This window comes from Schistocerca cancellata, chromosome 6 (genome assembly GCF_023864275.1).
Source record: "Schistocerca cancellata isolate TAMUIC-IGC-003103 chromosome 6, iqSchCanc2.1, whole genome shotgun sequence".
Taxonomy (NCBI): domain Eukaryota; kingdom Metazoa; phylum Arthropoda; class Insecta; order Orthoptera; family Acrididae; genus Schistocerca; species Schistocerca cancellata.
In genome coordinates, this window is record NC_064631.1 from 18,424,721 (window position 1) to 18,447,893 (window position 23,173).

General features: G+C 45.2%; 1 protein-coding gene across 1 annotated transcript in view; it reads right to left on the bottom strand.

The window, feature by feature from the left end:
- Window positions 1-663: 663 nt before the first annotated feature.
- The window catches only part of LOC126190634 (U11/U12 small nuclear ribonucleoprotein 25 kDa protein-like), a 54,952-nt gene continuing 32,442 nt past the window's right edge, over window positions 664-23,173 (bottom strand). Inside the window, exon 2 of the mRNA XM_049931052.1 lies at window positions 664-1,287. Within this exon, the coding sequence (XP_049787009.1) occupies window positions 1,042-1,287 (246 nt within the window). The 3' untranslated portion in view covers window positions 664-1,041. The remainder of the gene's footprint in view (window positions 1,288-23,173) is intronic.

The window sequence follows — 23,173 nt, forward strand, 5'->3', positions numbered from 1 at the left end:
GAGGGTACATGGCGGCCCCACCACAACGGACTGGCTACCGTGCTGGATCTTAGGTGCAAAAAAGGCCAAGGTCGTCGTCGCAGTTAAAAGAAACACTGCAGAGTGCAGTGTGGTAATCGCCCAAGAGATCGAAAACGAGCGGGACACCATTGCAACGACGAGAAAGACGGCTAAAGGTCTAATTGCACGACGGATACAATGCACCATGTAAGGCGCCCTTCCCCAATTGGCTCGCTCTTCGGAATAATTTAGAAAGATGGAGGTCAAACCCGAGAGGGGACCATCACATAAGGCCAAAACATGTGAGACTCCTTTTAGTCGCCTCTTACGACAGGCAGGAATACCGCGGGCCTATTCTAACCCCCGAACCCGCAGGGGGCGAACTCCACAGGTGGAAACTGGCATTACAAAATGCCCTTTGTCCTCACTACCCACCTGGCTTAATTTTATTTCTTCAGTCCCAGCATTTCTTCTCAGTAACCATTTCCTTCGTTACTCTTCTTTTAGTTTTCTATATCTTTTATTTCTATATCTTTTATTTCTACATCTTTTCTTTTCTGACCTGTTGTTTTTTCCCACCTTCCCACCTCTGCCACATACAATGCACTTGCCTCTCTATTTTTGTTAACCTTGTACAATGTCTTGCTAGTGATCTCTGTCTTGCTTAGTGCCCTGTCTTCTATCTTTAAGCTCTCAGATTTCCAAATCTCTTCCAGTGTAGTCCCTTCCTCTTCAGCCCTCCTGCCAGGAGGAGGAGCCACTGACTCTAAAAGCTTACAAATTTCAGAATCTTTACATGGTTTTTTTTTCCTGCCACCTCATGGTGAGTAGATTGTTTTATCAACCCAATTGCATTACATTTCTATAAAGAAGGATCAATTTATTTTCTGTGACCACATTGCATTGTACTACAATCTTTGTACGTAATGAACACATGTAAAAAAAAAAAATGTTGTAAGATAGTACAATGTGACAAAATGTTTATACTGTGAGATCACTTGTCTAAATATACATAAAAGTATTTTGCATCAGCAAATAGTGTCAGTTCTTTATCCCCTTTTCCCTCAGTCGTTTGATAAAACTAACATGACATTTATTCCATATTCCCAAGTCTTCCAACAAATCACTGTCACTTTTCAGTTTCTGACCTTCAAAATACAGCCAATTATTTTTCCAAACATAGCGCCAACTGATTTTGGTGTATATCTTCTCTCGGGCAAGCTTTAATGACATGTTTCGGCGAAAAGCTCTCTTCAAATCCAAAACAGTTGAACCTCTTTGCGGCACCTAGAGGGAAAAAAGCAACCATTGTTCTAAAACAGATATTAAGAAATATACTTTTGATAAGACTCATCTTCTACAAAATAAATAAATAAAATACCTATTAGGGCTTCCATGAATAGAAAACTGATACAGAAAAATCTACTCAGAAAGAGTGACAGGAGCAGAAAATGTAGCAATACATAATTTTTCCAAATTTTAAAGAGTTATGAGCTCCTTCTTCCTGGAGAAGACAGGAAAGGGTTGAAAGGAAAAAAACCCTGGCAAAGTTTAATGCTGAAGAAACAATTACCAAACAAACAAAAGACTAACTCAACAAGACAAAAAAAAGGTTGTTGGTACTAGATGAGATTTAGTATCCAAGAGCTTAGAGGAGATAGAGAGGATGGTTGTCAAGTTTGACATGAGCAGGAAAGAGAGGGAGAAACTATGTACAGAAAAAAAAGTGAGAAAAGAAAAATTATTGTACACTCAAGACAGATGGATGGTACAATTAACGTCCAATCAGTAAAGTTCTGAGCAAGAGGTGAAGTCCATCAAATATGCGACACAAAATGCCTCATCAGTGACAAGGTTATTAGAGATGGAGTTGGGGAAGAATGGGTCCACGTTCTTTTCAAAGGAACTGTCCCAGCTTTTGTATCACGCATTTTAAGAAAATAACATAAAACCTTAATTGTAAAACATCCACCTGTCCTGTCATATGGGAATTAGAGCTTCCATCCTCCTGCATGAGTCCAGTGACCCACATCTGCAACAGTGCATGATTTTACAGGCACCAGTTCACAACTGAAGTGCTGCAGAACATGTCTGGCAACAGTTGCAAGTATTTACTTTCCATCTATGCCCATTTATCCATATTGACTGTTGCTATACCAACCGACTGCTTCCATTTGGTGAGTAGTTTTTCTTTATCAACATTTGCCATTTGAAATAACAAAATGCATTCAGAAAGTATATCTGTCTAACTCTGAGACATTGAGGCAGACATAAATCATAAAGATTACACAAAATGTTAGTTAATGATGTTACATATGCTTTCAGAAATTTGTGTCAGAAATAAAAAAAAGTGTGGTGATTATTTTAAGACTTTAACCACGATAATATAAATACACCAATCAAGAAACCCCAACTCAGTAATTAAAATGTGTATATCGTCTACTGCTTAATGAAAATAGCCTTCACAATTCTGCTACGTATCATATCAGTCCAGCATTTTGTCTAACTCCAAGTCCAAAATATAGCAGCACAGAAACTGAAAAATCCTAAATAAACTTTGCTAAGAGCTTTTCATATCACTGATTTGCACATCTTCCCCGTAAATCCCAACACAAAGGAGACACATTGGGGGTATGAACGAGTCAAGGTATACATTACCACGCAGTAGCGGCCACCACAGACCGCTTTTGTAAAGTACACCAACAAAACTGGATGTACATCTCCGAATCCAAATATACTGACAATTTTACGAATGGCTAAGCAGTTTTGCAGTTTTTTCTAAGCTTCTTTATTCCCCCCCCCCCCCCCCTCCTAATATCTGGGATTTCCAGCTTCCTGTCCGGTGTCTTCAGGCAGCCAGTTTAACACTTTGCACCAGAAAGCAATACTCCAATGTGAATCCTAGTCAGAGACAGAGTCTACACAGATATTATTTTCAAGTATTGTGTTTATAAATTGCACAGTTTGTTCCAAATTCTTATTAATATTTATTATTAATTACAAATACCACAGCATGTAAATGCATTGGTACATGATGGTACCAACATCTAGATCTCTGAAGAAGCTTCTAAAAATGTTGGTTATTGACTTTGCATTATATTGTAACTGCACATACTGTAGAACTTTTTTCCCTGTAGTTGTTTTGACCAAGAAGATTATGCCACATGAATGTGTCGCTGCCATAACCCGGCTGACCCTAATCTCTGTTAACCCACTGTAACCACATTTTCCATGCTACAGTTCCCCCTTCCTGTCTCCTATCATGCCTCTCCAAATCACCTACATCGTGTGTCACTCCCCACCAGCTCTGGCACCATGCATCACATGCCTAGCCCGTACACCTGCCACCCCTCCCTCACTCATTCCTGGCCAGCAAACTGGGTGAAAATATTTGTGAGTGAAATTACAACCAGTTTCAGGAGAAGAGCAAATTGCAGAATTACAATACAGATGCAAAACAATTTAAGGTAGATTTTGCCTACTAGTCAGCAGTTGGAAGGGAAGAAATGTATTCAGAGTTACGAATACAATTAGACTTCAAACAATATACTGGTGATACATGAAAATACACTTCAGACCAGGATTCGAACCCGGATTTCCCACTTCACATGAATGGTTGCCTTAACCACTTCAGCTGCCTGAGCACACCACCTAGACTAACCAAACCTCCAATACGTCACAGTGGCCCATATCCTAAACTCACACAGTTGCTGCGATTACCGTACAGGGAACTGCGCGAGTGCAGGATGTGGACACACGGTGACATGCAGGTTTGTGTCAGTCCGGGAGGCATGACAAGTGGTTAAGGCAACTGCTCCCAAAGCAGGAACTCTGTGTTCAAGCCCCAGTCCAGCACAAATTTTCACGTCACCAATAAATTGTGCAACTAAAGCCTACAGGTATTTGCAATTGCTAGCTCATTTCGAACAGTGATCCATTGGTGTAGATTATTTATGAGCTCTGGAAATTGCCGAAAATAGAGAAAAATTGCTGGTGGAGGGCCTCAGGTGGAACTGAGCCTTTTGGGCAATAGGTCAAGACAAAGCTATGGCCAAGGCATGGACCATGGAGGTGTACATAAGTGGACCCACAGGACAGATGATAGAAGGAAGTGTCGAGTTCAGTAAGAAGCAACTGGACACGGACTGCAATTGGAATCCCTGTTCTGGGCCACTGTTGCAGGAAGTGGATTGTCGTCTTAGGGAAAAGAAGACGGTAGTTTGGATGGTGAGGCAAACTATGAATGTGGGCAGTATAATTCGCAAGCAGTAGTTGCCGCCTGAGCTGCAATGAAGGAATGGCAGCTTCCACGAGGAGGCTATTCACTGGGCTCATTTGGAAAGTTCTAGTTGCAAGTCGAACTCCACTGCGGTGGATAGGGTCCAGCAGCTGCAATGCAGAGGATGATGCTGAACCATACAACACGCTCCCATAGTCCAGACGGGACTGCACGAGGGCTTTGTACAGCTGCAGCAGTGTAAGTCAATCAGCACCCCAGTTGGTGTGGCTCATGCATTAAATAATATTACGATTCTGCATGCACTGATGAAGATGGGGAAGCCAAGTTAAGCAGGTGTCAAGGACCAGCCCCAAAAAGCAGTAAGTCTCCACTATATTAAGTAGTTGGTCATCGAGGTAAAGTTCCAGATGGGGGTGGACAGTATGACAACAACAGAAGTGAACAACGCAAGTCTTTGCCACTGAAAACTGAAATCCACGAGTGAGGAGCCCCTGACTGTGCCTTTCGTATGACTCCCTGCAGACAACTTTCAGCCACACCAATAGAAGAGAAGCAGGAGGAAATACAAAAATCGTCAGCATATAGGAGGGACCCTATTGTTAGTGTGAGACCATTAACAGCTATTAAAAAGAGTGGGACACTCAGGACAGACCTCTGCGGGACCCCGCTCTCATGGATATGGGCAAACTGCGGGAAGCACTGAATTGAGCTCTGAAAGTGTGAAGCGACAAGAAGTTCCGTATAAAAATCAGGAGTGGGCCCCCAGAGACCCCACTTGTGCAGAGTAGCGAGGATGTGGTGTCACCAAGTGGTATCATAGGCCTTTGTGAGGTCAAAAAAGACAGCAACAAGGTGTTGTCACCAGGGAAAGGCCAATTGAATGGCAGACTGCAGGTGGACCAAGTTGTTGGCAATTGAGTGCCCTTGATGAAAACCGCCAGAAGGCTCCAAGATTCAAGGAGCCTACACAACTGCCGGCTCACCATATGTTCGAGCTGGTTCGACAGAACGTTGGTGAAGCTGATAGGACAATAACTATCCATATCTAGCAGGTTCTTTATTGCCCACCACCCTACGATGCAAGTCAAGAAATCTGGTCACAGGATTCTGAAGCTCTGATTTAGACCCTCTACACGGCTCTATACCAGACGTCTGCAATCAGTCCTATCGGCTATGCTGCAAATGGTGAGCTCTACCTTCGTCTCACAAGCAAGACTAGCAGTGTGACTCTTCAAGCTTTCCTGGCAGATGTGTTGTAAATAGTCTTCATGGGTTTTCCACTGAATCACATTGTGCAAATTCCACAATATTTCTTCGGAGCAACTGTTCGACACTTTCAGGTGGTTCAACCTTGCTGGTGGCTAGGTACAACAGATGGTATCCGCACGTCGATGCCCTGTTTCTAGAACACGCGCGCGAAGAATGCATAACCGCGGCAATCGCGCATGCACAATGATTTGCCATATTCAAACTCCCTCTGCCAAAAATCACAGAGCGGCTCTCCCGCAAGTGCACTATACGCTGTGTTTGTCAACACTGCGGCCAGACGTTACTCACCAACAGCCGTACTAGGACAGTGTTACGACAGGCTTGTTATCAAAGAATCTTTATTTTCGCATCGTGATTTAATAGCGCCGTTGAAATCCCGTATCCTTGTTGATGAGATTATCGGCTGTATGGATATGTATTGCTTCCTTAATGACGCAATCACAGAAAGATGATGCCGAGGATAAAACTTCTGTGTTTTCATAAATCATACGACGTCTTGTATTCAGGCAGTGTTCAACAATTGCCGACTTTTCTGGTTGACTAAGGCATGTATGATGCTGATGTTCATCGCAGCATTCTTGTACTGTACGGCATGTCTGTCCTATATACGCTGCCCCACACTGGCAAGGAATACTCTACCTACGTTTCTTCAGCATCTGAATTTGCTCCATCCGAATATAAATTTTGCAATGGAAGTGGAAAAAGATGGTACTTTACCTTTTCTTGATGTCTTGGTATGAAGGAAATCAGATGGAACCTTGGGACAAAGCGTCTACCACAAGCCAACACATACAGATCTATATCTGCAGGCCATAAGCTGCCATAATCCTGCACAATGCGGTAGTGCATTACATATGTTAGTTCATAGAGCACATGTGGTATCTGATCCTGAGAGCCTGTCAAGTGAAATACAACATTTGAAGACAGTGTTCCGACAAAACAGTTATTCTGAGAAACAGATACGTAATGCATTCAGGCCCAGGCAAGTTCAATCTATGGAACAAAATGAAGATACGAAGACACCCACCACTTTGGCCTTTCTGCCGTATTTTGGTGCCATGTCAAGAATCGGAAGAGTCCTCGGAACATATGGAATTAAGTGTGTGTTTCAACCATCTGCAAAACTGAAAAACCTGTTGGGTTCAGTTAAGGATGCCCTTGGCCTGAGGAAATGTGGTGTGTACAAGATTCCTTGTCAATGTGAGGCAATGTATATAGGCCAGACATAGACATGCCGCACAGTACAAGAATGCTGTGATGAACATCAGCGTCATACACACCGTAAACCAGAAAAGTCGGCAATTGCGAAACACTGCCTGAATACAGGACATGGTATGATTTATAAAAAGATACAAGTTTTATTCCCCGCATCATCTTTCTGGGATTGTGTCATTAAGGAAATTATACATATCTGTACAGCCGATAATCTCTTCAACAAGGATACGGGATTTCAACTGAGCACAGCCTGGAACCCTGCATTGGCTGCTATTAAATCACGACGCGAAAATCAAGATTCTTCGATAACAGGCCCGTCATAACACTGGCCTAGTACAGCTGTTGGTGAGTAACATCTGGCCACACTGTTGACAAACACAGCGCACAGCGCATGCGTGGAAGAACCGCTCTGCAATTTTCGGCAGAGGGAGTTTGAATATTGCAAATCATTGCGCATAAGCAATTTCCGCAGCAGCACATTCTTTATGCACGTGTTCTAGAAACTGGGTGTCGACATGAGGATACTGTCAATCATACCTAGCCACCAGCAAGGCTGAACCACCTGAAGATGTCAGACAGTTGCCCCGAAGAAATATTGTGGAATTTGCACGTGATCCGGCAGCAAACCCGTGAAGACTATTTTAACACTTAAGATAGCTGCTTGAAATCAGAGAGAATCTCTTTCAATCCAGAGTGACAAACATCATTGGTATCAATGTGACCCACCAATTGCAGTTGGCTGCTACCTGTGCTTTTCATGGCCACAGACAGTAACTGGAACCTGCCACCCCCCCCCCCTTCCCTGGTAGTCTTTTGCAGCCTTACACACCCCAAGGCAACGTCCAACTCGACCATGGGTGACAGATCAACCTCAATGCAGTAACTGAACTGTCGTCCAGTCTGAGCCAATTGGTGGACTCTTGGGTCATGCTGGATGTCTGTTGGATTCCCGTGGCTGGTCCACATCAGTGATGTCCATCCACTGCAAACTCAAGCTGTATAACCAAAGCCAACAAAGCCTGGAGCTGAGTGCAAAGTGTCACCAACTCAGCTCACAGCATAGTCAGGTGTTTTTGTTTCACAAAAATAATTTAGGAGGAGGTAAAAAAAAAAAAAAAAAAAAAAACAGAATAACATTTCCGGCAGAGCTTTTGCAATATGCATTTCTGCCACTAGGCATGTATAGTGCAACTCATTGGCAGTTCAGTGCCACCTGTGTTGTGAACCTGATTTGTTCTGTTCATCTGCAGTGTTTGTTTTGTTCTTGTTTTGTTTTTTATGGTGGCAAGTTGTGAACAATGTGCAGCTGTGAAATATTGTTTTTAACTCAGTAAAAATGCTGCTGAAACTGTTTTAACGTTGAAGCAACTTATACAGATGACACTATGGGAAAAACTCAAGTGTACGAGTTGTCTGCTCGATTTAAAAACGGCAACATGTCGATTTATGACAAACCTTGTTCTGGACTTCCATCAACTGCCCGAATCAACGAAAATATTGAAAAAGTTCAAGATATTCTCACAGAGCACTGACAGACATTTTAAACTAAATTTGGATTCTGCTGCTGAAGAAGATGTGTACCATTTTTCCACCAAGGGATGATAGTAACAGCGGATGATAAACAGTCGACAACGGCCAATTGTGCTCGTAGAGCAGCTCGGGGAAGTGGAATTTTGCTGTGGTCAGTAGCGACCCAGGGTGTGAATCGGACATTCAACAAAGCCAGGCCCCCATTGAAAATGTCCTCCGCAGATGGGGATGAAATCTTGGGTTTTAAATTGAAATGCCTTCGACCACGTCACAATAGCTCGGATTGGTTGGTTTGGGGGGGATTAAAGGGGCCAGACTGCGACGGTCATCGGTCCCTTTTTCCAAAAAAAGTAAAACCACCCAAAGAGAATAAAAAAACGAACAACAGGAAAGACGTCAGACGACACAGGACAAGAAATACTCCTACAGAGATCAGACGAAACAAATTAAAATCACACAGAGTGTGACAGTGGTTGGCCGACCATAGAGATAAAAAGGAAAAGCCAACCACCGAGAACACATTAAAAACTCAGCGTAAAATCGTAGGCCAATGGCCAGAATCAACACAAAAGAACAGAACAAACACTCAGAGTGAATAATAAAAACCCCCTGCCCGAATAAAACGGAAAACTAAGTCAGCCATACCAGGGTCATCACATAAGAGGGCAGGGAGTGTATAAGGCAGCGCAAATGTCTGCCTGACCACAGCTAAAAGGGGGCAGGCCAACAAAATGTGGGCCACTGTCAAAGCCGCCCCGCAGCGACATACAGGAGGGTCCTCCCGGCGCAGTAAATAACTGTGTGTCAGGTGGGAGTGGCCAATGCGGAGCCGACAAAGGACGACAGAGTCCCTGCGGTTAGCTCGCAGGGATGACCGCCACACAGTCGTCGTCTCCTTGATGGCACGGAGTTTATTGGGCATGATCCGATTGCGCCATTCAGCGTCCCAAAGCGCAAAAACTTTTCGGCGGAGGACTGCCCGCAAATCAGTCTCTGGGAGGCCAACGTCCAGAGACTGTTTACTCGTGGCCTCTTTCGCCAGGCGGTCAACATGTTCATTGCCCGGGATACCGACATGACCGGGGGTCCACACAAAGACCACAGAGCGGCCGCAACGCGCAAGAGTATGCAGGGACTCATGGATAGCCATCACCAGACGAGAACGAGGAAAACACTGGTCGAGAGCTAGTAAACCGCTCAGGGAATCGCTACAGATAACGAAGGACTCACCTGAGCAGGAGCGGATATACTCTAGGGCACGAAAGATGGCGACTAGCTCAGCAGTGTAAACGCTGCAGCCAGCCGCCAAGGACCGTTGTTCGGAATGGTCCCCTAGAGTTAGCGCATACCCGACACGACCAGCAACCATCGAACCGTCGGTGTAAACAATTCCAGAGCCCTGATACGTGGCCAGGATGGAATAAAAGCGGCGGCGGAAGGCCTCTGGAGGGACCGAGTCCTTCGAGCCCTGTGCCAAGTCGAGCCGAAGGCAAGGGCGAGGAACACACCACGGGGGTGTACGCAGAGGCGCCCGGAAAGGAGGTGGAACTGGGAAAAACCCAAGCCCGCAGAGAAGCTCCTTGATGCGTACGGCGATCGGACAACCCGACCGGGGCCGACGGTCTGGCAGATGGACGACTGACTGCGGGAACAGGACACGATAATTTGGATGCCCGGGCAAGCTAAAAACATGGGCAGCATAAGCGGCCAGCAAACGTTGGCGTCGGAACCGCAGTGGAGGTACACCTGCCTCCACTAGGACGCTGTCCACAGGGCTGGTGCGGAAAGCACCAGTGGCAAGGCGTATCCCGCTGTGGAGAATTGGGTCCAGCACCCGCAACGCAGATGGGGATGCTGAGCCATAAGCTAGGCACCCATAATCCAGGCGAGACTGGATTAACGCCTGGTAGAGCCGCAACAGGGTAGATCGGTCGGCGCCCCAGCGGGTGTGGCTCAAACAACGCAGGGCGTTGAGATGCCGCCAACACGCTTGTTTAAGCTGCCGGATATGAGGCAGCCAAGTCAACCGGGCATCAAAAAGGACACCCAAAAACCTGTGGGTCTCCACCACAGCAAGAAGTTCGTCGGCAAGATAAAGCCGCGGCTCAGGATGGACCGTTCGGCGCCGGCGGAAATGCATAACGCGGGTCTTGGCAGCCGAAAACTGAAAACGACGCGCTACAGCCCAAGACTGCGCCTTGCAGATTGCGCCCTGTAGCTGACGTTCAGCTGCTGCAATGCTAATAGAACTATAGTAAAGACAGAAGTCGTCAGCATACAGGGAAGCGGAGACAGAATTTCCTACTGCCGCAGCGAGACCGTTTATTGCAATTAAAAACAGGCAGACACTGAGGACAGAGCCCTGGGGTACCCCGTTCTCCTGGACGAGGGAGGAACTATACGAGGCCGCGACTTGCACGCGGAAGGTACGATACGACAGAAAATTTCTGATAAAGATCGGCAGAGGGCCCCGAAGACCCCATCCATGAAGCGTAGAAAGGATGTGGTGACGCCATGTCGTATCGTACGCCTTCCGCATGTCGAAAAAGACAGCGACCAGGTGCTGACGGCGGACAAAGGCTGTACGGATGGCCGACTCAAGGCTCACCAGATTGTCGGTGGCGGAGCGGCCTTTACGGAACCCACCCTGAGGCGGAGCCAGAAGGCCCCGAGACTCCAGCACCCAATTTAAGCGCCGGCTCACCATCCGTTCAAGCAACTTGCAAAGAACGTTGGTGAGACTAATGGGACGGTAGCTGTCCACCTCCAGAGGGTTCTTTCCAGGTTTCAAAATGGGGATGACAATACTTTCCCGCCATTGCGACGGAAACTCACCCTCGACCCAGAGACGGTTGTAAAGGTCGAGGAGGCGTCGCTTGCAGTCCACTGAAAGGTGTTTCAGCATCTGACAGTGGATGCGATCTGGCCCGGGAGCAGTATCAGGGCAAGCGGCAAGGGCACTCTGAAATTCCCACTCACTGAATGGAGCGTTGTAGGGTTCAGAAGCGTTGGTGCGAAAAGAAAGGCTCCGACGTTCCATCCGCTCTTTAATGGAGCGGAAGGCCTGGGGGTAATTCGCAGAAGCGGAACTCATAGCAAAATGCTCTGCTAAGCGGTTTGCAATGACGTCGGAGTCAGTACAAACTGCTCCATTCAGTGAGAGCGTAGGGATGCTGGCAGGGGTCCGATAGCTGAAGACCCGTCGAATCTTGGCCCAGACCTGCGATGGAGTGACATGGAGTCCAATGGTGGACACATACCGCTCCCAGCACTCCTTCTTGCCTTGGCGGATAAGGAGGCGGGCCCGCGCACGCAGCCGTTTGAAGGCGATTAGGTGGTCCGTGGAGGGATGTCGCTTGTGACGCTGGAGCGCCCGCCGGCGATCTTTAATCGCTTCAGCGATCTCAGGCGACCACCACGGCACAGCCCTCCGCCGAGGGGACCCAGAAGAACGGGGAATGGCAGACTCGGCGGCAGTGACGATGCCGGCGGTGACCGATGTAACCACCGCATCAATGGCATCAGTTGAGAGAGGCTCAATAGCGGCAGTGGAGGAGAACAAGTCCCAGTCAGCCTTATTCATAGCCCATCTGCTAGGGCGCCCAGAAGAGTGACGCTGTGGTAGTGACAGAAAAATCGGAAAGTGGTCACTACCACACAGGTCGTCATGCACACTCCAGTGGACAGATGGTAAGAGGCTAGGGCTACAGATTGAAAGGTCAATGGCGGAGTAGGTGCCATGCGCCACACTGAAGTGTGTGGAGGCACCATCATTCAAAATCGAGAGATCGAGCTGCGACAATAAATGCTCAACGGTGGCGCCTCGACCTGTTGCCACTGACCCACCCCACAGAGGGTTATGGGCGTTAAAGTCGCCCAGTAATAAGAAAGGTGGCGGCAATTGGGCTATCAGCGCAGCCAGGACATGCTGCGCGACATCACCCTCCGGTGGAAGGTAAAGACTGCAGACGGTAAGAGCCTGCGGCGTCCACACCCTAACAGCGACAGCCTCTAAAGCTGTTTGTAGAGGGACAGACTCGCTGTGAAGAGAGTTAAGGACATAGATGCAGACGCCACCAGACACCCTTTCATAAGCTGCTCGGTTCTTATAATAACCCCGATAGCCACGGAGGGCGGGGGTGCGCATTGCTGGAAACCAAGTTTCCTGCAGAGCAATGCAGAGGAAAGGGTGAAGGCTGATAAGTTGGCGGAGCTCAGCTAGATGGTGGAAGAAACCGCTGCAGTTCCACTGGAGGATGGTTTTGTCCATGGCTGAGAAAGGCGTGCCGGGACTGGGACGGCAGATTACGCCGCTGGGTCACCTGCTGCCTCCAATTGAGCACCCGTGCTAGTGCTATTGCTATTCACGGCGTCTGAGGGACCGGCGAGATCGAGGTCCTCAGCGGACGCCAGAATCTCCACCGCGTCCTCAGACGCAGAGCGAGAAGGTTGCGATGGGGTGGCTACCACCGCGCGTTCCTTGGGCTTAGAGCTGCTCTTCTTTGATTTCTCACGCTGCTCCTTGGGTTTAACTGGCTGGGAGGGCTTCACCGATTCAGTCTCCGGGACTGAGGAGGATCGGGAAGCCCTTCGACCTGCAGATTGTGGGCACTTACGCCACTGTCGATCGTCAGCCTTCCCGCCGGTGGAAACCTGGGAAGGGAGGGACCCAAGGGACCCCTTGCGAGCGTGAGAAGCCGAAGAAGTTGGACACTTCTCCGGCTGAGAAGCGGGGACCGACGTTCCCGATGGGGGGGATGGTGTTGCTCCTGAGGTAGGTGGCACAGGAGCAACCCGGTGGGTAGAGCCCCCCACTGGCAAGGGGGCAGGAGGAGTTGTACCACTCGTCGATCCGGCCGGAAGGCGCGAAACTGATGGGGCTAGCACAGGTGTTGTAGCAGCGGCATAGGAAGTTGTCATTCTCACTGGATGTAATCGGTCGTATTTCCGTTTGGCCTCAGTATAAGTCAGTCGGTCCAGGGTCTTATATTCCATGATTTTGCGCTCTTTCTGGAATATTCTGCAGTCTGGCGAGCAAGGTGAATGGTGCTCCCCGCAGTTGACGCAGATGGGAGGCGGGGCACATGGAGTATCGGGATGAGATGGGCATCCGCAATCTCGACATGTGAGGCTGGAAGTGCAGCGGGAAGACATATGGCCGAACTTCCAGCACTTGAAGCACCGCATCGGGGGAGGGATATAGGGCTTGACGTCACATCGGTAGACCATCACCTTGACCTTTTCCGGTAACGTATCACCCTCGAAGGCCAAGATGAAGACACCGGTAGCAACCTGATTGTCCCTCGGACCCCGATGAACGCGCCGGACGAAATGAACACCTCTACGTTCTAAGTTGGCGCGCAGCTCGTCATCAGACTGCAAAAGGAGGTCCCTATGGAAAATAACACCCTGGACCATATTTAAACTCTTATGTGGAGTAATAGTAACGTTAACATCCCCCAACTTGTCACAAGCAAGTAACCTGCGTGACTGGGCGGAGGATGCCGTTTGTATCAGTACTGAGCCAGAGCGCATTTTAGACAAGCCCTCCACCTCCCCAAACTTGTCCTCTAAATGCTCGACGAAGAACTGAGGCTTTGTGGAGAGAAAAGACTCCCCATCAGCTCTCGTGCAAACTAAGAAACGGGGCGAATAACTGTTACCTCCATCCTGGGACTTACGCTCTTCCCACGGCGTGGCCAGGGAGGGGAACGTTTTCGGATCGTACTTCTGAGCATTAAATTGAGCCCGAGAACGCTTAGAGACTGCTGGCGGCTGGCCGCCAGCGAGAGATGATGTACCACGCTTCATTGCGGGTCATCCGCCCTGATGCCACCTACTCCAACCAAGGGCCCTCCCCACGGGCGCCACCCAGCCACAGCAAAGGCCACCTGGCAGGATGGCCGTTGCCGGGAGTCCTGATACCCCAGGAGGATAGGCATCTACTCCTTGGCATACGTGGGGAGTTAACGGCGCAGGCATCAGTAGAGCGATCCCTGTGTTGTCAGGGGGCTACAACCAAGAGGGTACATGGCGGCCCCACCACAACGGACTGGCTACCGTGCTGGATCTTAGGTGCAAAACTGTCCAAGGTCGTCGTCGCAGTTAAAAGAAACACTGCAGAGGGCAGCGTGGTAATCGCACCCAGGGACGTATCCCCGCCCTAAAGATCGAAAACGAGCGGGACACCATTACAACGACATGAAAGCCGGCTAAAGGTCTAATTGCACGACGGATACAGTGCACCATGTAAGGCGCCCTTCCCCAATTGGCTCGCTCTTCGGAATAATTTAGAAAGATGGAGGTCAAACCCGAGAGGGGACCATCACATAAGGCCAAAACATGGGAGACTCCTTTTAGTCGCCTCTTACGACAGGCAGGAATACCGCGGGCCTATTCTAACCCCCGAACCCGCAGGGGGGACAATAGCTCGGATTATGTTTATTAATCGAGACATTTGATCAACTGTCAGAGATTAGTGGGTTATCTTGGAGCTTGGTTCAGCAAATTTGTGGCAGACAGGAGACTGGTTCTTCCACAACTACACACACAGCCATCTCTGTTAGACAGTTTTTTGGCTAAAAATGGCATGTTTCCGCTGCCCCTCGCATCTTACTCTCCTGACCTGCCTACATGAAGCTTTTTCTTATTTCTACACATGAAAGATGATATGAAAGGACACCGATTTGACAACATTGAAGAAGTCAAGGGAAAAAAACAAAGAGGAGCTGTCAGCCATTTCTAACAATGGCTATAAAACATGTTTTGAGCAGTGGAAGCACTAGCGGGACAAATGTATTGGTTGTAATAGAGAATATTTTGAAGGGGATAAGATTGTTAAGTAACAATTTCAAAATATATAGCTTTTAAAAAATAATTCTGGTCTTTTTGGTGACCCTTGTATAAGTCAATATTACGTAAGTTTTTAACAGGGTTTGTGACAAAGCAAGCTGGAATAATTTTAATTCCCCTCTTGTTTTGCCATCTGCATCTTTAAATTCGTTTTTCCACTTTTAACTAATTAGCATTAACATACGTGAATATATCCCATATTTTCATAAGAGAGAAAGACTGGCCCTTAGCTTTAAAGAATATAACACCAGATCTAATTTTGTGCTTAGTTTTAGGTATATAATTGATTATCTAATTTATCTTTTATTATAGAGTGAAATCAGTAATTGTTTCATAATTTAAATTCTATTGTTGACATATAAACAAATTCTAATTATACACATCTGGAAGACAAAATGCTAGTAATCTTAAAGTATCTATTTGGCTCTAGTCGGGAACATGTTATCAAAACCAGCCTTTCATTAATTCCAAAGTAATTAACAGTTTTGTCAAAAGTATTGTTTACATAACTATATGTTAATTTCATCATTTAAACAAATAATTCAGCCTAAACCTTGCAGCAGAAGAAACTGTTAAAAAGAACAAAGTTTTCAATGTATTCAGTTAATTTAATGAGTTAAGTTTCAATTGTAATTACTGTAAATTAAACTTCGAACAATATGTAGTTTCAGCACCTGTTATTGTGAGGATATATAACGGACCCATTTTTTGTCACGAGACAGTAGTCCACGGCCAATTTTCAGACGCGTAACCTGTGCTGGTTATAACAACAACAATGCTTCAAATTAACTGTGAAATAAGTGTTAAACAATTAGGCCACGTGTTAAAACAGCGACAGTGTCTGCTCCATACGTACCTTTCTATTCTTCAAGAACTGTGAACTTCGTGGTTAGGCTTTTACTGCTCGCAGATGTTCAACACTAAACTATTGTAGCAGTACGTAGATTGTTCGCCTGCTAACTATTAATGAGGCTTATAGGAAGTAAGAACAATAGTGCACTGGCCATGTGTAACTGTGTATTATTGGGTGGAGAGGTGGTTGTGAATGTAAATTACAAGACAGTGAAATGCAGCTGTGCATTTGTCAGCTACATTATTTACAGTAGTCCCACTTACAAATTTTTTCAGCCAGTGCAGCAACGCAGTACGTTGAAACCGAGGACAACAAACAAATAATAATAGCAGGTTGAACTGCTACAGGTTGGAACAAGAAATTTTTTATGTCTACTTACAAGTTGCCATTCGTCTTCCAAAATACTAAAAGTATTCTGTACTCAGGTATAGCCCGGCCTCCCTCCCCCAAGGCACACATACTGGTGGCGTTAACACCTGAACAACAGGAACATTTCAGATGCATCAACTTTACTCTGACCACTATTAAAATTAAACACAGTGAAGGCTGTCTCTACATTCAGCTGTGAGAATTTTTCATAAATATTTGCAAAGAGTGTCAATGACGCAGAATGTGGGTACCAGCTTAGTGTATAACTAGTGGGATGTGGGAAATCAACCAAAAATAGCAAATCTGGGCAGGCCGGCCCGCAGCCCTTGTCATCAATGCACTGAGTGGATTTGATCCAGTCGGACTTGCCTCCCGAGGTCCCGGAAGTGGTATATTAAAATGCTTGGCTACTAGCATGGGTGTTAACAATTACAACATCAAGGTGACACATAGAGTAGGTCAGCGTAGCACCATTTACAGTCTGTATACACAGTCAATTGCCTCAAACTTCCATAGCAAATATTGTGGAAATGGAAAGTTCCATTGATGTGCAGTTTTTACAAAATGGGATAGTAGTCAGGGGCTCATACCGTTAGACATTCAGAAGATTGTAATGATGCTCAGAAAGTGTATTTTTTTGTGCAGCAAACATACATTTTTAAATGACATTAACACTATAAAGTAGAGTAAATTAAATCAATGATTTTTGTCATGGGATTCTAGTGTGAATCATTTACGAAATACTGTATTTGACAAGTTCCCCCACAGACACTTGTACAATACCTAAAGTGGCACACACTAAAGAAGAACAAAACTGCATACACTAGTTATGAGGATTCTGACCAGTAAGGAGACAATTGACCATCAACAGGTTGTGTTCAAAACGACCACTCGCAGTGGCAATACAGGCTTTGTCTCATAAGGAACAATGCTGCACATGTGCTAGCATTTCGGCGAAGATGTCTGAGCAGGCTGCAGTAATACTTCGTTGCACAACATCAGATGTAGTTGGTATATCCTTGTAGACTGTGTCTTTCAGCTTTACCCAGAGAAAAAGTCCACAGGCATAAAACTGGCGAAACAGGGCGGTCAAGGTAAAGGTCCAATCCGATGATTTGGAAACAACTGGTGAAGACATTCTATAGTACACGTGCACTACAGCTGGATATCCACAATGTTGGTACCACAGGTTCCTCTAGTCTGCAGAGGGATATCTACTAGCATCTGAAGAAGATGGTCTGTTAGGAGGCTACAATGCTTGTACACATTCAGTATTCAGCCTATGAGAAATGGCCCTATCAGCCGATGGTTCACTATTCTGCACCACACATTTACACTCCATGGATACAGACGTTCCACATGACAGAACCAACAGTTCTGGGGTATCCTGCCTTAAGAGGGGTGTAATGAATATTGGTCCGAAAAATCGATTTTTCAAAAATATTATTTTCTTGATCTACACAGTTTAATCTATGCCTTGTGTGAATTTTATCATGATAGCAGCTTTAGAAATGCCTCTGCACCGACCTTTTCTAACATTTGGGAAACTGCTTGCTTCAGTGGAATTTTTGTCAGTATGAATGCTATTTTCTTTCGATATCTCTGGCTGACATCTATATCTCTGGCTGAAAACTTCCTTGCATGTGGTTTATTTACATTTTGACAATACTAACCCATATTCCAGAATGAGATTTTCACTCTGCAGCGGAGTGTGCGCCGATATGAAACTTCCTGGCAGATAAAAACTGTGTGCCCGACCGAGACTCGAACTCGGGACCTTTGCCTTTCGCGGGCAAGTGCTCTACCAACTGAGCTACCAAAGCACGACTCACGTCCGGTACTCACAGCTTTACTTCTGCCAGTATCTCGTCTCCTACCTTCCAAACTTTACAGAAGCTCTCCTGCGAACCAAGCAGAACTGGCACTCCTGAAAGAAAGGATATAGCGGAGACATGGCTTAGCCACAGCCTGGGGGATGTTTCCAGAATGAGATACTGGCAGAAGTAAAGCTGTGAGTACCGGACGTGAGTCGTGCTTCGGTAGCTCAGTTGGTAGAGCACTTGCCCGCGAAAGGCAAAGGTCCCGAGTTCGAGTCTTGGTCGGGCACACAGTTTTAATCTGCCAGGAAGTTTCATATCAGCGCACACTCCGCTGCAGAGTGAACATCTCATTCTGGAAACATCCCCCAGGCTGTGGCTAAGCCATGTCTCCGCTATATCCTTTCTTTCAGGAGTGCTAGTTCTGCCTGGTTCGCAGGAGAGCTTCTGTAAAGTTTGGAAGGTAGGAGACGAGATACTGGCAGAAGTATAGCTGTGAGTACCGGACGTGAGTCGTGCTTCGGTAGCTCAGTTGGTAGAGCACTTGCCCGCGAAAGGCAAAGGTCCCGAGTTCGAGTCTCGGTCGGGCACACAGTTTTAATCTGCCAGGAAGTTTCGCTACTAACCCATATTAGTACGTGGATGGTTGAATTCGCAAACCTTTATGTGGAAATCAAGATTTATGCATAATGGGTGGTGGAAAGACTGTGTTTAGGAAACTGAGGTTTCATGGAAATCTGTTTACCAACAAAAAAGAGGAAGCAGCTCGAAATGAAGAACATAAGCTCTCAGCTTCAGTATCAAAAGTTGGGACAGGAGAATTGTACAGGGGTGTGAATGATGTTGATATGGATTACACCAGATTCAGACTTATTTAGAGCTTCTCTGCCGGGCTAGTAAGTTTTCATGTTCACGTGTTAGCTGTAAAAAAAAAAAAAAAAAAAAAAAAAACGGAATGCATGATTATTGTTGAAAAACAAAGAGTGGGAAGAGCTTGTGATTTTAAATAAATTTGTAATCCGTGTGGCTATGAATTTTCATTTTTCTCCTCCAAGAAAACTGACACTGGTATCTATGAAAGAAATTTTACGTTAGCATATGCTCTAAGGTGCTCTACGAGTATGTAAGCTGGGTGCAACTTTTGTACCGTAATTCCACTACTGTTGTTCGGAGTACTGCTGGTATTTCTCTGCTCTTCGGTATCACTGTGGGTGTTCATCAGGGTTCTGCCCTTTCACCATTGCTATCAATCTTTACATAGACACAGCAACAGCTGACATACAGATTTCACAACCCTGGGCCCTTCTTTATGCAGATGATTTGGTACTTGCCGACAAAGCTCGCCCTGAACTCCAGCACCAGGTTCAAACGTGAAAAGACAGACTGGCTGAAAATGGACTGCACCTCAAAGTCCAGAAGACAGAGTAGCTAGAATGCGGCTCCCAAACCAGAGGCACCATAAGTATCAGCAAAGAAGACCTGCAGAAGACATGCATTTTAAGTACCCAGGGTCTGTTGTCACCTCAGACTGCGACACAGCTCTTGATATTCGAATGAGGGTGAATGCAGCTTGGCTCAAGTGGAGACATGTCACTTGAGTCCTCTGTGATAAAAAGATGCCTCAGTATCTAAAGACAAAAGTATATAAGACCACGGTATGCCCAGCAGCAATGAATGGGACTGAGTGTCGCTCTATGATGAAACACCAGAACCAAATGTTACACGCCATGGAGATGAATATGCTTCGATGGTCCATGGGGCTAACAAGATGTGACCACGTAAAAAATACAGACATCCAGCAAAGGTATGGTGTCGCACCGATCACCGACGAAGTGAGGGAAGCCCGTCTCCACTGGTACAGCGAACAAGCCGGGATTAATGCTTGAAAAGAGAGAGAGAGAGAGAGAGAGAGAGAGAGAGAGAGAGAGAGAGAGAGAGAGAGAGGCTTCGAGATGCCTCGGACAGAGCAGGCAAGGAGGGAATTTGTTGCACGATTTTCAGAACATGCCTCCACCTTGTGCAAAGTTTGAAAAAATAAATAAAGAAATGTCCGATGCTGCATGCGATACTGGCAAAGTTTCTATGAAGAAAGCAGTGGAGGAATTGGTGGAAATAAACCAAAAAGAAATAGATCCTGGGGCAGATATTCATGACAGTGAATCTCCAACAAACGTTACTGACCTATGTGTGTCTGTAGATGGAACCTGAATGAAAAGGGGTCACACATCAGTTGCATCTGTTATTGGTATTGACTCAGGTAAAAAGTTTTAGATGTACAAATTATGTCTAAATAATGAAACCAGTGTGCAACAAGGAAAATGTCCAACAATGAAGACAGTGAGAAACTGTGGCGAGAAAAACATGCAGTAGCATGCTCTAAAAATTATAGTGGCTCAAGTTGGGGCATGGAGTATGCTGCAGTTGTGAGGATGTTCTCCAGATCTGAGGTCCAGTATGGTGTTAGATATACCAAATACCTTGGTTCAAAGATGTAACAGATAAAAATCCATACAATACAACAATAGAAAAGTTGGAATGTGTTGGTCACATCCAAAAGAGGCTTGGTGGTAGGCTTTGTAGCTTGCTGAAAGAGAAGAAAGGTGAAGTTCTTGACGATGGAAAACCATTAGGAGGAAAAGGCAGGCTTACTCTGAAAGAAATTGGTTCTCTTTAATTACCTTATGGGAGACCTATCAGGAAAAAACATACAATTTAGAAGCAATTAAGCGTACTGTGTGGGCAATTTTTTCCACAAACTATCCACTGACCATACACCAATGCACAATCTGTGTCCGAAAGATGATTGGTGTTAAGTTCAGCAACAGAAATGAGACGTATTCACATAAACATTCATTGCCAGAACCAGTTATGAATGCAATTAAGCCCACATTTAGGTTTCTTGCAAACCCTGATTTATTGAGGAAGTGGCTTCATGGAAAGACACAAAATGCAAATGAAAGCCTCAATAATTTAATTTGGATTAGATACCCAAAAAGGACATCTGTGGACTTTAAGTACTCAAAAATAGGTGTCTATAATGCAGTTTTATGTTACAATAACAGAAATAATGGCAGAATTGAAGTGCTGAAGAGAGTTGGTATAGAGCCTGGTGTGTTTACAACAAAAGCATTTTACACTATCAACGAGAGCAGGGTCAAGAAAGGTACCAGATAAGTGTCTTACCTGCAAATACAGGCCAGTAATATTCGAAAAGGAGAGAAGAGAAACCTGGATTATGAGGAGTATCAGTATGGAGGATTTTAAAATTGAGGTAAGCTTATTACACATAGAAGTATGAAAAGAAAATCTTTGAACCTCACTTTCTCTGTTTTACATTTTTTTTACGTTATTAGAAGCCTTTTCTCAAAAAGCATATGCAGTAATGCTATGAAATTTTCAGAACTGTCCACAACGTGTTGCTGTCTCCCTGGAAATAAAAAATACAAGATCCTGCAATTACATTCTGATTTTTAGATGATTGGATGTGCAAAATTAAAAACTCTTAACAATAAAATTTGTAACACAAACTGTCTTATAACCTTCTCAGGACAATACAATAAAATTTTCAGAGTAATTGAATGATTAGAATTTGTTTTATGGCTTTTTATTAAAAATAAATAAAAAAATTAAAAAATTAAAAATTCAAATTTCTGGCAAAACATTAATCCTTCATATTTTATTATATTTTTCTGTTAAAACACAGCTCATTTGCTTTACACATGCAAAATTTTAGATGTGTACATTAATAAATATGGCTGTAATGATTTTTTTAAATAAATGTTTACTTTTCCGTTACATCTCTCCTTAATGCCCGTGTACTGAAGTTAACACAATCTAATAATTGTTTCCATGCAGCTCTCGATGAAGAAAGATGGGGTATGAATGAAACCTATGTTGATGGAGTATGCAAAGGACACTTACCTGATGCATGCCACTTCCTTCTCGTGCAAATTGCGTGGGATCTAACATGTGGATAAATTTCAACAGTAGCAAGAATATTAATTTCGCCCTCTTCTGCTGTCACTTGTTTCCTTCTGTTATGTTGTCTAGGTTAATAAATAACTGCTGAGATGGTTAGCAACTACTGGGATATTTTGCAGCATACACTGAACAATAATGAACTGCATTCTTCCTATACTCTCCATACACAATGAGCATGTTGGCTTTTTTTTGCTTGCGTAAATCCCATCATCTACTCACAACCTACTGCTTGGACTGTCAGACACTAAGTGACTAGCAGGTCGCAATGTACTCAAAGAATGTACATACGCACTGTAAACGGACACAACAACATCGTGTCTAGTGACTACGGAGGTTGAGTGGCACAAACAAGTATTGGTGCACAAATGTTTCAAAATAAGATATCTCGTAAACAACTCATGTTAGAATCCTGCAACGAATACCACTGACATTCTAACTGATTGACTGATTAATTGAGAGGAGTTATGGGAACAAACGGCAAGGTCGTCAGTCTCTCGATTCTGAAGTTAGGCGCAGAAGAAAGAGGGTCCACTAAAAGTGTACAGATCCAGTCAGGGGAGTCAAATTATAAAATAATGATCATTAAACACACAGCAAAAGGCATAAAAGGTGAGACCAAATCTAAAAACTGAAAAACAAAAGATGGTCTTTCCATGGGGGAGTGGTCATGGAGTCCCAGACCAATAAGACTGGATAAGAGGTCCCTGCTTCAAGACTAAAGAAGAAACTTATATCTGAAAATAAAAACCACTTTCAAGGAGGAAACTGAGAAACAGTTCAACCATCCATGAATTGTCTGCTAATACTAAATTTAAGGAATCGGGAGGACTATACTAAGCACAAAGCGGACACTTCGCCAATATGTGGGGTACCGTCAGTCTGGCTCCACAACCATATTGTGGGAGTAGATCATTAGATAGGAGGAAACAATAGGTGAGCATGGTATGACCAACGCATAGGCAGCATAAAACAGTGGACTCCTTCCAAAAGGAGCGGAAGGAAGAGCGCCAAACTGCAGTAGACTACTCCATTGTGCACAGTTTATCA